Source organism: Girardinichthys multiradiatus, chromosome 20 (assembly GCF_021462225.1).
Source record: "Girardinichthys multiradiatus isolate DD_20200921_A chromosome 20, DD_fGirMul_XY1, whole genome shotgun sequence".
NCBI lineage: Eukaryota > Metazoa > Chordata > Actinopteri > Cyprinodontiformes > Goodeidae > Girardinichthys > Girardinichthys multiradiatus.
Genome location: NC_061812.1, coordinates 26,194,907 through 26,210,368, shown reverse-complemented (window position 1 = coordinate 26,210,368; position 15,462 = coordinate 26,194,907). Strand labels below are relative to the sequence as shown.

Sequence of the window (15,462 nt, the reverse complement as noted above, 5' to 3'; positions counted from 1 at the left end):
ACCATGGTATCACTGTGCTCAATTGGCCTGCCAACTCTCCTGACCTGAACCCCATAGAGAATCTGTGGGATATTGTGAAGAGAACATTGAGAGACTCAAGACCCAACACTCTGGATGAGCTAAAGGCCGCTATCGAAGCATCCTGGGCCTCCATAAGACCTCAGCAGTGCCACAGGCTGATTGCCTCCATGCCACGCCGCATTGAAGCAGTCATTTCTTCAAAAGGATTCCCGACCAAGTATTGAGTGCATAACTGTACATGATTATTTGAAGGTTGACGTTTTTTGTATTAAAAACACTTTTCTTTTATTGGTCGGATGAAATATGCTAATTTTGTGAGATAGGAATTTTGGGTTTTCATGAGCTGTATGCCAAAATCATCCGTATTAAGACAATAAAAGACCTGAAATATTTCAGTTAATGTGCAATGAATCTAAAATATATGAATGTTAAATTTTCATCATGACATTATGGAAAATAATGAACTTTATCACAATATGCTGATATTTTGAGATGGACCTCTAGATGCAGATGCATACACTACCTTGCAAAAGTATTCACTCCCCTCTTGGCTTTTTAACCATTTTGTTACATTCCACCAGGTAATTAAAATAAAATACTCTATGTTGGTCAAGTGAAATTTATATATATATATATATATGTTAAAAAAATGAAAATTGTATCCACCCTCTTTACAATGAAGCCTCGAAAAGGTTCTGGTGCAACCAACTACCTTCAAAAGTCACATAATTAGTGAAATGAAGTCCACCTGTATGCAGTCTAGTGTCACATGATCTGTCAATATACACGTTTTTTGAAAGGCCCTAGAGGCTTAAAACACCATTAAGCAAGAGGCATCCCACCAGGAAGACCAATGATCTCTCCAAACAAGTCAGGGAGAAATTTGAGAAGTACAAGTTCAGGGTGGGGTTATAAAAAAATAACCAAATCTTTTATGTTCCTGTGGAGCACATTTGAATCCAACATCTTCAAATAGAAAGCAGATGGTAGCACAACAAACCTGCCAAGAGAGGGCCGCCCTCCAAAACTCACACATCAGGCAAGGAGGGCATTGATCAAAGAGGCAGCACAGAGACCCTGGAGGAGCTGTAGAGTTCCACAACATAGACTGAAGTATCTGTCCATAGGACCACAATAAGCTGTACTCTCCATAGAGCTGGGCTTTATGGAAGAGTGGCTAGAAAAAACACAGTGTTACTTTTCAGCCACCAAGGAAAACACTATGTCTAGCACAAACCCCACACCTCCGATCACCCCAAGAACACCATCCCTACTGTAATATATGGTGGTGGCATCATCATGCTGTGGGGATGTTTTTCAACAGCAGGGACTGGGAAACTGGTCTGAGTCAATGGAAAGATGGATAGTGCTAAATACAGGGAAATTCTTGAGCAAAACCTGTTAGTCTCTGTGATTTGAGACTGGGACGGAGGTTCGCTTTCCAGCAGGACAATGACCCGAAGCACACTGCTAAAGCAACAATCCAACTCAGAATCTGTGGTTAGACTTGAAGATTGCTGTTCACAAGCGAAAACCATCATGAAGCAGTTGGAGCAGTTTTGCCTTGAGGAATGAGCAAAAATCCCAGTGGCAAGATGAGACGAGCTGCAACCTGCAGCTGTAATCACTGCAAAATGTGGCTCTACAAAGTACTGACTTCAGGGGGGTGAACAGTTATGCACACTGGAGTTTTCCATTATTTTGTCCTATGTCTTGTTTTGCTTCACAATAAAAAATAACATCTTCAAAGTTGTAGCCATGTTCTGTAAATCAAATGGCGCCAACTCTCAAACAATCCATTATAATTTCAGGTTGTGAGGTAACAAAATCATGAAAAAGGAATAGTTTTGAAAATCACTACACTTTCTGATTTTATCCAAACTAATTAAGAGCCAATTTTATATAATCATTTACTGATATTTAGTAAAAAGCTGTTGACATTGCAGCACTGCCCCACCCTGAGCAAGAATGTGGAGAGGAACCACTCAATTAGATGATAAATTAAACTTGAAGCAGTCTTTTTCAAGGCTCAACAATCCTTTTAGTTGTTGGGGCTTGCAAACATACTCTAGAGTATATCGTTGTTGCAATAATTCTGTATTTTTATAATGTATTAAAAAGAAAAAATCCCGGTAACTAAACGGTATGATAATTGCCCATCCCTGCCTGAGCTGTGGATCTCAAGAGCTCCTGTAGACTTACTGTGGGCCTCCTTGCTGCTTCTCGGAGCCCGTATAGCTCCTAATGACGTCATTCTAAGAAAAATGAAGCATCTTAGGTCCCAGGAAAGCTCCTAGCGTGTGGAGATGTTAAGAGTAATGAGGAGGACTTTTAGTGAGCGTAAGAGTGTCTGAAGTAGAGGAGATGGTGAAGAGACAGAAAGAAAGGAGAGATATTCTCCATACAATGAACAGTAGTGAATTAATAAGACGCTACCGGCTCGATCGTGCAGGGATCCACAATCATAGAGTTATTAATATAGAGATAAGATTAACCATATCATCCCCTGGGGGGAAATTAAATAGTTTCAGCAGCAGGACAGGTTAAAGGTGCGCCTCTAGTAAGGTAATAATAGGAAAGATAAATAAATGATAGAATTAATTACCCTGAATAGAAAGTGAACAAAAAGTGAACAAAATTACAAATAATATAGTACAGAATTATTTTAATATTTACAGACTGTAAACTGCTTTCAAAAATAAAAAAAATGGCAAAATATTGGAAAAACTCGAAACAATATACACTGTATACATAAATACAAACTCTGGACACGATATAGTACAATAATCTAAACACTATATACATAGAAGGAAGATGTACATGAGGTGAATAAGTAGTTCCTGTATTCTTCATGAGGTCAGTAGCCTAAGCCTAAATGGTAACAACCAATCACAGCTCTTAGAGGACAGCGTCACACCTAGCAACGGGGTCAACCACACCTCCTCACTAATATAGGAGTTTCTGTCACCTCCTCACTCAGAGTTGCTCTCTATGGAAGCAAATCGTAATGTGTCCTTCTTTTGCCCGATTTGAAGGATGACTCGTGAGTATCCTTCGCGGCCATCTTTTCCCATGATTCATTGCGGGTCGAAGCGGTTTGGTCAAACAGGGGCAGCCATGGCGGACCACACTGGCAAAAGCTGTGAGTAAACTGTGAAAAATGACACTTTCTGTGACACAAATTAACTTCTACAATGTTTTTAGTGCGGGAATATAACTATGTAGACATGAAAAATCTGCTTGATTTATCTAGACATCGCTTAATTTCAAACGTGCTCCGACGTGTTCGGAGTTTTCCGCTTCCACCGTAGTAACCGGCTCGCCTCGCCAGCCCTACCGGCGGTGGGGCGAGCTAGACCCGGTGGAGATCTGACCGGACTCCCGGCAGTCATCACAGTGAACGTTTAACACAAGTGATTTCTAACAGTTTATATTAGTGTTATTTTAATGTATTGTGTCATTTGTTCATGTAAGTCGATTTGACATTACAGGTGATATTAAAGTTAACCTGAATAAATGGACGATTTCATGTAATCCTACCGTATTGCTGGAGAGTGTGATTGAGAATAAATAAGCTTTTAAATATTCCTTTTTGATGAAGAAATATGCTATATGTGTTTTTAAAAGTGTATTTATAATTCAGCTAGCATTATAATTTTTGATTCCAGGTACAGTTGAAGAGAAATACACTTTCAAATGCAAGCAAATCTCAGTAAATAAGTGAAAAGTTTGAAAGAACTTGTTTTAGGCATTTGCATATAAATATTTTAATATGTTCTGCAAATTAAGACAAATGTAAAATTAAAAAAGGCTTTTTTTACACTGATATTAAGCACGATGGTTTTTTTTTTCTTGTTGTTTAGGTACAAAGGAGCAGACGGGTCAGTTTATTAAGCTCAGGGGTGAGAACCACCACCTTTTTACTGGACCTAAAAACTCAGCCACCGTGGCTTGGAGGTACAATAACAACATTCTTTGCAGTCAGTTTCTGTCCAGTTTCAATAACTCCTATCTTTCTAACTTTCATAAATATCCATCCAGTGATTAACATACTTCTTTTGGTTTTCCCTCTTTCTTTTTGCTTGTTTAGGACAATTCTGGAGAAGATGGGCCAACAGGGGAAGGTCAACCCCTTGCAGGCCCAAAAAAAGTGGGACAATATGAAAAAGAAATATAAAGTTTGTTCAGAAGTTCTCATGTCACACACAAATAAAAAATATTTCTCAAAGTCGTATTGGTTTCTCTGTTTAGTCAACTCTTTTTTTTATTCCCTCTAACTTTAGGATTGTAAGTATCCAGGGTCAGGAGAGGGAGTCAGTGAAAAGCCCACTGCTGCTACTTGGCCCTGGTTTTTCCTTATGGATGAGGTGTTGGGACAGAGGTCTTCCACAACACCTCCTGTCCTAATTGCCTCCATCCCTGAGGACACTCCAGGGCCAAGTGGAGCGGTGGGCAACCAGATGGAGAAGGAAGACAGTGAGCCAGCAGGCAGGGGTCAGAAAAGAAAGAGGGACAGAGATGATGGAGTTGATCAGGGAGGACATGAGGGCACAGAGAATGGACAGACTGTTTTCCATCTTAGAAAGAATGGTACCGAAATAAGGTGCTATAAAAGAAATAAATATGTTTTGTTCGGATAGTTTCTTAAAGTTTTAAGCTGTTCTAATAAATTTCAAAATAGTTTTTGTCACTAAAGTAATTTTTTTCCATTTGACCTAACAATACATCAACTTCATTTAAATTTCTAAACAGTTTATTAAAAAAATTACAAATAGCATTTAAACAGAATGTGGAAAAAAGAACATTAGAACAGATCAAGATTACAAGACACAAAAGGCATAAAATAAAACTATGTACAAGTATTTACAACGGCGACAGCAGGATCAACCTGAGTGACCGGTTCCTGGAAAAACCTCTTCAACAGAACAAAGAGGCAGATGTCTTTCTGAACAGAAAGTCTCTGGAGGTGTGGCTAAATCTCTCTCAAGGTCAGAGACTTGGATGGATGCTGCAACTGAGACCTTTGGTTTGACTTTTCTGGATGGTGAGCGAAGCATCACACAGGTGGTCTGCAGATGTTTGTGATGCCTCTCTCCACTGTCCACGGTATCGTCCATCAAGTGGGTTTAAAGGACTGGCTGAATTGACGGCTGCCACATCACTAAGAGGTAATCGGAAAAATGCAGAATTAGAAGATGGTGCTCACAAAATATTACAATTAGTTATACCCCTCAAACATTAATCACATCTATAATATTATACTTGCCTGCATACAGTAGTCATGTTCTGGTGGTGTGTATAAATATATATATATATACACTGCTCAAAAAAATAAAGGGAACACTTAAACAACACAATATAACTCCAAGTAAATCAAACTTCTGTGAAATCAAACTGTCAACTTAGGAAGCAACACTGATTGACAATCAATTTCACATGATGTTGTTCAAATGAAATAGACAACAGGGGGAAATCTTTGGTGATTATCAAAACACTCAATAAAGGAGTGGTTCTGCAGATGGGGACCACAGAACACTTCTCAGTACCTCTGCTTTCTGGCTGATGTTTTGGTCACTTTTGAATGTTGGTGGTGCTTTCACACTCGTGGTAACATGAGACGGACTCTAAAACCCACACAAGTGGCTCAGGTAGTGCAGCTCATCCAGGATGGCACATCAATGCGAGCTGTGGCAAGAAGGTTTGCTGTGTCTGTTAGCGTAGTGTCCAGAGCCTGGTGGCACTACCAGGAGACAGCCCAGTACACCAGGAGACGTGGAGGAGGCAGTAGGAGGGCAACAACCCAGCAGCAGCACCGCTACCTCCGCTTTTGTGCAAGGAGGAACAGGAGGAGCACTGCCAGAGCCCTGCAAAATGACCTCCAGCAGGCCACAAATGTGCATGTGTCTGCACAAACGGTTAGAAACCGACTCCATGAGGATGGTATGAGAGCCCGACGTCCACAAATGGGGGTTGCAGGACGCTTGGCATTTGCCAGAGAACACCAGGATTGGCAAATTCGCCACTGGCGCCCTGAGCTCTTCACAGATGAAAGCAGATTCACACTGAGCACATGTGACAGAATATGGAGACACCGTGGAGAGCAATCTGCTGCCTGCAACATCCTTCAGCATGACTGGTTTGGCAGTGGGTCAGTAATGGTGTGGGGTGGCATTTCTTTGGAGGGCTGCATGGCCCTTCATGTGCTCGCCAGAGGTAGTCTGACTGCCATTAGGTACCGAGATGAGATCCTCAGACCCCTTGTGAGACCATATGCTGGTGCGGTTGGCCCTGGGTTCCTCCTAATGCAGGACAATGCTAGACCTCATGTGGCTGGAGTGTGTCAGCAGTTCCTGCAAGATGAAGACATTGAAGCTATGGACTGGCCCGCCCGTTCCCCAGACCTGAATCCGATTGAGCACATCTGGGACATCATGTCTCGCTCCATCCACCAACGTCACGTTGCACCACAGACTGTCCAGGAGTTGGCGGATGCTTTAGTCCAGGTCTGGGAGGAGATCCCTCAGGAGACCATCCGCCGTCTCATCAGGAGCATGTCCAGGTGTTGTAGGGAGGTCAAACAGACACGTGGAGGTCACACACAATACTGAGCCTCATTTTGACTTGTTTTAAGGACATTACATCAAAGTTGGATCAGCCTGTAGTGTGTTTTTCCACTTTAATTTTGTGTGTGACTCCAAATCCAGGCCTCCATTGGTTAATAGATTTGATTTCCATTGATGATTTTTGTGTGATTTTGTTGTCAGCACATTCAACTTTGTACAGAACAAAGTATTCAATGAGAATATTTCATTCATTCAGATCAAGGATGTGTTATCTGAGTGTTCCCTTTCTTTTTTTGAGAAAAACCCACAAACACCAACTAGATAAGAATAGAAAGTAGTTTAGGAAAACTAATTATTAAAAAAACGTAATGCACCTAAATAAAACTAGTGTTTATGTTTGTTTTTTGCTGCTTGAGTTATCCAAATTATACTATTTTTGGCAGGTTGGTCTGGCATTGCCACTGCATGCTCTGCCCTAATTTCTCTCAGACGCCCCCCCCCTTCCTTAATGCCATCTCAGCTCTCAGAATCACTAACCTTTTACCCAGAGAGATCCTATAGGAGCAGATATGGGGCAGTGCGCAGCAGAGGTCTCTGATTCGTGCAGGCTGAGGACAGCGGTGAGGTGGCAGGCAGCACTGGGACTGCATTGGCTCTGACGTGGAGCAGAAGGAGGAGACTCTAACAATGAATGTGCTGGGAACACATGTTTACAATGAGAGGAGGAAGAATGGAGCTGCACAGGAGCACTGAACTCTGTGGGTTTCAGAGAAACGTCAGCACATACAGGAAATAAGTGGACAACCTCTCTTCATTGTACTTTTCTCTCATACCTGCAGGTAGGACTGCTTCCAGTCAGTTTGTCATTAAATCAAGCCACTGTGTTGGGTTGTAGATCTTTAGTCATGGAGGTCCATTAATGTTCAGAAAGTGTAACAGATGAAAGTGTTGCGACATGATCTGAGCAGAAATCTGAACGCTTGACATTTCAGGAGGATTTTCTGTCAGCCGTAATGTTGTAGGAAAAAGTAAAATCTTTGACCTTGGGCTTTTTGTAAACAAGACAAAACTCACAAAAGTGTTTACTTAATATGAATGCTTTCTCTTGGAGATGGTGGCTCATTTGTGCAAGCTGACAGACGCGGAAGTGAACAAGAGTCACAACAAAGAGGGAGGCAGAGTGGTACAGTATCCTTCTACAGCAGAGGACAAACATGCAAAACGGACAATAATTTGTCCCTGCAGCTGATAAACTGCACAGTACACTTGTTTTCCTCTTCACTGACAAAGTGATACATCAGAAGGACAAACGTTATGGACCACTCAGGGATGACCAGTGCCCAGCTGCTGAAAACTTCACCCAAAGAGTCTGCCTTCTGCGGCCAACCTTCCCACAAGATGGGTTCTCCTGCAGTCCCCTGCAACGTTTTGGGTCCCCCTCCAGCCGTCTGGCCCCCTCTAGACTTTGTATTGGGTGCTCTGGCCTGCTGTGCAGCCTGCGTGTTCACCAATCCTCTGGAGGTTGTGAAGACACGTCTGCAGCTTCAGGGGGAGCTCCGTGTTCGGGGATCCTACCACATACACTACAGGGGAGTTCTGCAGGCCCTGTGGGTGGTGGGTCGCACAGACGGGCTCCGGGGCCTGCAGAAGGGACTCTCAGCCGGGCTCATCTACCAAGGTGTAATGAATGGAGTGAGGCTGGGCTCTTACTCCTGGTGTGAAGCTCTGGGCATCACTGCAGCTCATGGAGGCAGCCTGCTGTCAGGTGCAGGGGCTGGGGCCCTGGGTGCCTTCATCGCTTCTCCTGCTTATCTGGTTAGTAAATCCAAGTTCATTCTTCTTATTGTACCAAGATTAGTGGTTTTAAACTTCTAATAGAAAGGTTCAAATACCGCATCAACTGCTCCTCTTATCTGCAACATTTATGTGTTGCTAAAAGGCAAAAAATCTAGGTGAAACATTAAAACATTAAAAGTGGAGGACTCGAGAGAAATTTTAAAACAACAAACCTTTGATTATTCTGGTTTTATATTATAGCCTTTAGTTTTTTATTTCGTCATCCTAAATATTCTGAGGCAGGTTAAGCTTTTAACATCATAACCTGCTTTCAGACTACAGCCGTTTTCTATCGAGGGTCAAAAGTAGAAAGCTAAATTGCTGAATAAGTATTGGCTAAATAAAGAATAAAATATAAATTTGAGCATTTATTTAACAATTTTTTTAGTCTTGTATTGCAGCACATCATGCATTTGTTTTATCTATCAGCTGAAATTTATGAGCTGTGACCAGTGGTGACCGGTTGTAGACCAAATTTTCAATGGAGGCCAGGGAGGGGCCACTGTTTCTTCATGTGGGCACACAACAAAAGAATAAAACCAAAAATACTGGGCAACTTTTAATTTTTCAATATATTAAGTGAGCCACAGAGCCACTAGAGCTGCAGGTTGCAGACCCCTTATCTATCAGATGAAAACGGTGATTCTATTTCAATATGGCTGAAACTAAAAGTGCAACAGTTGGGTTGTGGCAGGTTTCTGCATGCTCTTTTTAAGCTTTTCACGTGCGTTCTTTGAACATTGAGCAGCATGTGAGCTCATTATGTCCTTATCTGAATGTACAGGTCCATCTCAAAATATTAGCATATTGTGATAAAGTTCCTTATTTTCCATAATGTCATGATGAAAATTTAACATTCATATATTTTAGATTCATTGCACACTAACTGAAATATTTCAGGTCTTTTATTGTCTTAATACGGATGATTTTGGCATACAGCTCATGAAAACCCAAAATTCCTATCTGACAAAATTATTATATTTCATCCGACCAATAAAAGAAAAGTGTTTTTAATACAAAAAACGTCAACCTTCAAATAATCATGTACAGTTATGCACTCAATACTTGGTCGGGAATCCTTTTGCAGAAATGACTGCTTCAATGCGGCGTGGCATGGAGGCAATCAGCCTGTGGCACTGCTGAGGTCTTATGGAGGCCCAGGATGCTTCAATAGCGGCCTTTAGCTCATCCAGAGTGTTGGGTCTTGAGTCTCTCAACGTTCTCTTCACAATATCCCACAGATTCTCTATGGGGTTCAGGTCAGGAGAGTTGGCAGGCCAATTGAGCACAGTGATACCATGGTCAGTAAACCATTTATCAGTGGTTTTGGCACTGTGAGCAGGTGCCAGGTCGTGCTGAAAAATGAAATCTTCATCTCCATAAAGCTTTTCAGCAGATGGAAGCATGAAGTGCTCCAAAACCTCCTGATAGCTAGCTGCATTGACCCTGCCCTTGATAAAACACAGTGGACCAACACCAGCAGCTGACACGGCACCCCAGACCATCACTGACTGTGGGTACTTGACACTGGACTTCTGGCATTTTGGCATTTCCTTCTCCCCAGTCTTCCTCCAGACTCTGACACCTTGATTTCCGAATGACATGCAGAATTTGGTTTCATCCGAAAAAAGTACTTTGGACCACTGAGCAACAGTCCAGTGCTGCTTCTCTGTAGCCCAGGTCAGGCGCTTCTGCCGCTGTTTCTGGTTCAAAAGTGGCTTGACCTGGGGAATGTGGCACCTGTAGCCCATTTCCTGCACACGCCTGTGCACGGTGGCTCTGGATGTTTCTACTCCAGACTCAGTCCACTGCTTCCGCAGGTCCCCCAAGGTCTGGAATCAGCCCTTCTCCACAATCTTCCTCAGGGTCCGGTCACCTCTTCTCGTTGTGCAGCGTTTTCTGCCACACTTTTTCCTTCCCACAGACTTCCCACTGAGGTGCCTTGATACAGCACTCTGGGAACAGCCTATTCGTTCAGAAATTTCTTTCTGTGTCTTACCCTCTTGCTTGAGGGTGTCAATAGTGGCCTTCTGTACAGCAGTCTTACCCATGATTGGGGTTTTGAGTGATGAACCAGGCTGGGAGTTTTAAAGGCCTCAGGAATCTTTTGCAGGTGTTTAGAGTTAACTCGTTGATTCAGATGATTAGGTTCATAGCTCGTTTAGAGACCCTTTTAATGATATGCTAATTTTGTGAGATAGGAATTTTGGGTTTTCATGAGCTGTATGCCAAAATCATCCATATTAAGACAATAAAAGACCTGAAATATTTCAGTTAGTGTGCAATGAATCTAAAATATATGAATGTTAAATTTTCATCGTGACATTATGGAAAATAATGAACTTTATCACAATATGCTAATATTTTGAGAAGGACCTGTATAAGCAGGCCAGCAGGTCAAACATTAAACCTGGAAGGAAGTTAAAATCCATGTGCCAGACAGACTATATCGTTAGATCACTCTCAACACACACAAAAAAAAAAAAAAATAGATAATGAGAAGCTAACATGGCAGACAGCTAAAAAGAACAGATCAACACTCATCTGCCTTGCCCAAATGTCCTGTTCTCTTGTGTTTCCAATTTTGATGAGTGAGTAAGGAGAAATCGACCTATGACATCATTCATACTCTAGGGAACCAGGAAGTCGTGGATTATGAATGGTGGTTTCTAGATACTGATCAACTTAAAAAAAGTGAAGTATACATTTGGAAAAAGGATTTTGTTACATATACTTTATAGGAATTGTTAGGGGCACTAACTATGGCACTGATCTCTATTAAAAACAGTTGTTTTCATGGCTCAGTGCCAAAGTACTTAGTGTCGATGCAAAAAAACTTTCAAAACTTTTCAGTGTGAGATTATTTTACTGCACTATAATAAAGATTTATTTTTCACAGCTTTTTTTTATATATCTTTATCAATAGTACTTATATTTTTAGAGATCACAATATCATACTGTGGTTTAAGGGTACGTTTTTGTAAAAACAGACAAAAGACTAGACACAATTACAAACTTACTATGTAAAACCATGTTCCTATTTGTCTCAATTTCATAGAACAGCAGGTGTTCATTCAAAGTATCTTTTACCATGATGGTCACATTTGGACACGTTTACGTGTAAGAGAGGGCTACTTTTGTGTCTAATTATATAAAACAAGATGCTATTTTTTTTATCAGAAACTAAAAGGAAACCTCTACATCTGAAATCCACCCCTAACAGCTGATGTGGATTTACCCACCTTGTGTTACGTGTTTGTTTACTTGTTGGGTTAGTTACAGTAAGAGTATCACTACAAATACCACAAGCATATCTTGTAGGACAATGCTAGAAAGCATTCTTAGAAAACTGGTTGTGCAAATGATGAATGAAATGTAAAACAACTTTTATCTAAGTTGGTATCGTGGATCATCTGCTTTTGACCTGAGAAGCCAAAACAAGAGGTGTCTAATCAGGTTTAAAGTCATCTCAGATGTCTTTGTTCTATTTTGGTCTCAGCAGAGCAGCACTGTGTGAATGTATTTGTGTTTGCATGATGAGTCTTTAAAGGAGTTCTTCATGCCACCCAGCTTTTCCTTTTTTATCTGTGCTTGGCTTTAAAACCTCCTGTTTGCATAAAAAAACTTCCTCAAATGTTGCTGCTTTTTATATTTGCTGCCTTTTCTACAAACATTTGCTGTATACCATGAGCAGGTTTCTGTTTCTGTGCCTTAGACAAGCTGTACACTGACTACTTCACATTGCATGAAAGTGCCACATCTTCAGTACTGTCCCATGAAACGATATAACAAAATATTTAGAAAAATGTGACTAATATACCGTCTGATAGGGGAATAAAGAAATGTAAGACTTGTTACTGTGTTTTCTCCACAGGTAAAGACCCATCTGCAAGCTCAGACTGCGGATGCCATAGCTGTTGGTCACCAACATAACCATTTGGTAAGAAATATATTAGAATATAATGTGTTCACTGGTCTTAACAATGCAAAATAAAATTAAAATAAAAATGTACTTCATATTTATGCTGTATCAGTAACAATACCACGCTTACATAAAATACACTTGCATGCAAATTTTAAGACTTCATACAGCAGCTCTCTACAGCTGGGTATTTGCTTTCTGTTCTTCTATTTATGAGGAATAGAATAGAATTACACTTTATTTGTCCCTTAGTGGGGATATTCATGTATCAGCAGCAAAGGGAAACGCCAATGGAAGCGCACCGAGGCACATAAATATATCAATATTAATAAAAATAAAATACCGAAGACTGAACAGTAGGGTCATATTTACAATGCAGTAAAACTCTGCAGTTATGAAAAACAACAGATGTTGATTGTACAAAACACACAAGTGTATTAAGATAATATTAAAACTGTACAATTTGTGCTTTTTTGTATATTACTTGCAAATCTATGGCAATCTGTGCAAAGAGTTACTGGAATGTAAACAGCTTATTGGGTTTGTTGGCTATGGTTATTCAGCGTAACAGTTACTCCTATTTACATGTGGATGCAGCAGCCTGTAACTAAAGGAGTTCTCCAGTGCTGTAAGATATCAAAACTATAAGAGAATGCTGTATAAATATGGATGTGTACACCCTTACAATTTGCTGTAAAGTTACACCTCGTATTTCTATGCAAACTTAACAGTATGAATTTAATCCATAAAATTTACATGTAAAATAATACTTTATAAATGGGTTGAAATTTTACAAGCACATACAAGCTCTAAACTGAAAACCGACAACAAAACAGATTAAATGTTCAGCTTTTCTATCTGCAAGAATAAAGAAGCACTGATCAGGTTTTTACCTGAATGAATGAATTAATATTTTATTATTTTTGTGTCTTGCGTACCTCAGGTGCCCAGCCCTCAAGGGCTTATAAGACACCATTAAACATAAACATAAGGACCAGATACAACACAACATAATTCTCAAATCATTGTATAAAGGACAATACAACACAAAATGAACTTCATTTTCTAGATACTGGCCAAATTGTAGGGTTGACAGGTTGGTTGACAGGCTGGTTGAGAGTCCTTCCTCTTCAAATTTGTGGAAATTAATGGAAACACAAGCAAAGCACAACATCTCAAAATGCTTGGACCTTTTCTTTTTTTTTAGGGTGTATCTGATGCCTTTGTTACCATCTATAGAAGAGATGGTCTAAGTGGTCTCTGGAGGGGGGTAAACGGAGCTGTTCCTCGAGTCATGGTGGGTTCAGCCACTCAACTGGCCACCTTCACCTCAGCCAAGGATGGGGTGTCTCATTCTCAGGTAGATGAAATAAAAAGCCAATATTTTTCCAATGCATGTAACACATCCGTCACTGCAGATAATCATCAGTTTCCTTCTGCTGATGCAGTGGTTTACTGCCAATGCTTGGCTCACAGCGTTGATTGCTGCCACCATCAGTGGAGTTGCCGTGGCCATCACCATGACTCCATTTGATGTGATTAGCACGCGGCTCTACAACCAGCCAGTGGACGAGTTTCGCAAAGTGAGCTTAAAAGATCTCTCCTTCACCTCACTCTCAAGATGTTTGTATTTTTAGAGTGAACCCGTCGAAAGATCAAAGTGTGGGAGAACTTATCTTGTTTTGATCTGCTTTGCAGGGGCGCCTGTACCATGGATTTACAGACTGTTTGATGAAAGTGTGCCAAGCCGAGGGTCCCTTGGGATTTTATAAAGGCATGGGCCCTGTGTTCCTGCGGCTGGCCCCACATACAGTGCTCAGCATGTTATTCTGGGATCTGATGAGGCAACAAGCAGTCAAAGACGAATAGAGCCAAAGATTGAGCTAAACGATTAAAAATCTGCAAACTGAGTGCCCGAAAGGGACCGTGTCATTAAATGACTCTGAATTTCATGCAAAACTTGACATTTTTGCAAATCTACATTTTCTTCTTGTTGTTGTGAGTAACCAATGGAGGCTGATGCCAATAATTAGTGGATAACAGCTTCTTGGTTGTAATTTGTGAAACTGAAGTTTCCCTTTTTCTATCTTAGATAAAATGTCAGACAAGTGCTGGATTTTTGCACAAATAATACAAACACTGAAATATAATTTGGTGATCAAACAGACCTGGATTCAGAATACTGATTCCAATTTGCAAACCCAAGTTGTATTCTTCTATGTCCTCAAACTAGCATCTGTTAGCTGCAGTTTCATATGTTATTTAAATGTCTGAGTGATGTTTCAAACATCACATCTGACTAATCTGAAAGTTGTCCATTTAAGAATAGTGCACTGAGTCAGGAAGCCCAGAGGATTAAACTCTATACTTAATGATAACCAAAGTGTTTCATATGAGTTTGTGTTAAATCTCTGATGAATATAAAGGTGTTGATCAGGTTTTCTGATGCAGAGCTGCTCAGTTACAGAGAAACACAAGCTGACCTCCATCATCAGAGTCCATAACCACTCCTGTATTTGTTGTATTTATTTTGATGTATATTTCAGATACCTTGTTGTTTGTATGAAAGGAAAACAACATGTTGAGATTATTTCTATTTACTGACCTGCAAGAGAAAAGGACCTGCAAAAAGGAGAATCTAATTTCATTCAAGTTTTTTATTTTCAGCTTTTTAACTCTGGGTGCTTCAGGCCCCTTAACTGTAATAAATATTCACAATAAACAAATTTCTTTGTAAATACTAACAAAAATGATCTGGAGTTTTGTCCTTAGAATTACCTTTGCAACAAAAACTGTTTTCAATATGCTACCCTGAACCTTTACCCCTAAAAATATAATTAGCCAGAAAGTTCAGTCAATGCTGGTTGCCCTTCTGTTTCTGTTTATTGTTTGCAGTTTGACTGTCGTGTAGATTATTAATTTTATGTCTGCTGACACTTACAGTCCTGTCCAACTTGTTCCTTCTCAGTGGGTTTTTCTCAGTCCATGAGGTTAAACAAATAAGGTTTCTGTAGCGGAAATAAAATGTAATTTTCAGCAACAACGCTATACCTGCTGATTCTGTCACAGCGACAACACATTATAACTTATGCAATGTCACTCCAAGATAAAGTAAGATCT

At 40.4% G+C, this 15,462-nt stretch overlaps 1 protein-coding gene across 3 annotated transcripts; it reads left to right on the top strand.

The window, feature by feature from the left end:
- The first annotated feature begins 7,218 nt into the window (after positions 1 to 7,218).
- On the top strand, positions 7,219 to 15,086 carry slc25a34 (solute carrier family 25 member 34). 3 transcript variants are annotated; one of them, XM_047346282.1, is made up of 7 exons: positions 7,220 to 7,423; positions 7,696 to 7,772; positions 7,886 to 8,399; positions 12,295 to 12,360; positions 13,550 to 13,702; positions 13,791 to 13,925; positions 14,041 to 15,086. In XM_047346282.1, exons 2-7 carry the CDS (start codon positions 7,696 to 7,698, stop codon positions 14,209 to 14,211), a joined length of 1,116 nt encoding a protein of 371 aa, XP_047202238.1. In that variant the 5' UTR covers positions 7,220 to 7,423; the 3' UTR covers positions 14,212 to 15,086. The 3 variants fall into 3 exon arrangements, with proteins under 3 accessions (XP_047202237.1, XP_047202238.1, XP_047202239.1); XM_047346281.1 differs by having other exon boundaries at positions 7,219 to 7,772; XM_047346283.1 differs by having other exon boundaries at positions 7,225 to 7,423; positions 7,696 to 8,399.
- The last annotated feature ends 376 nt before the right edge of the window (positions 15,087 to 15,462 follow it).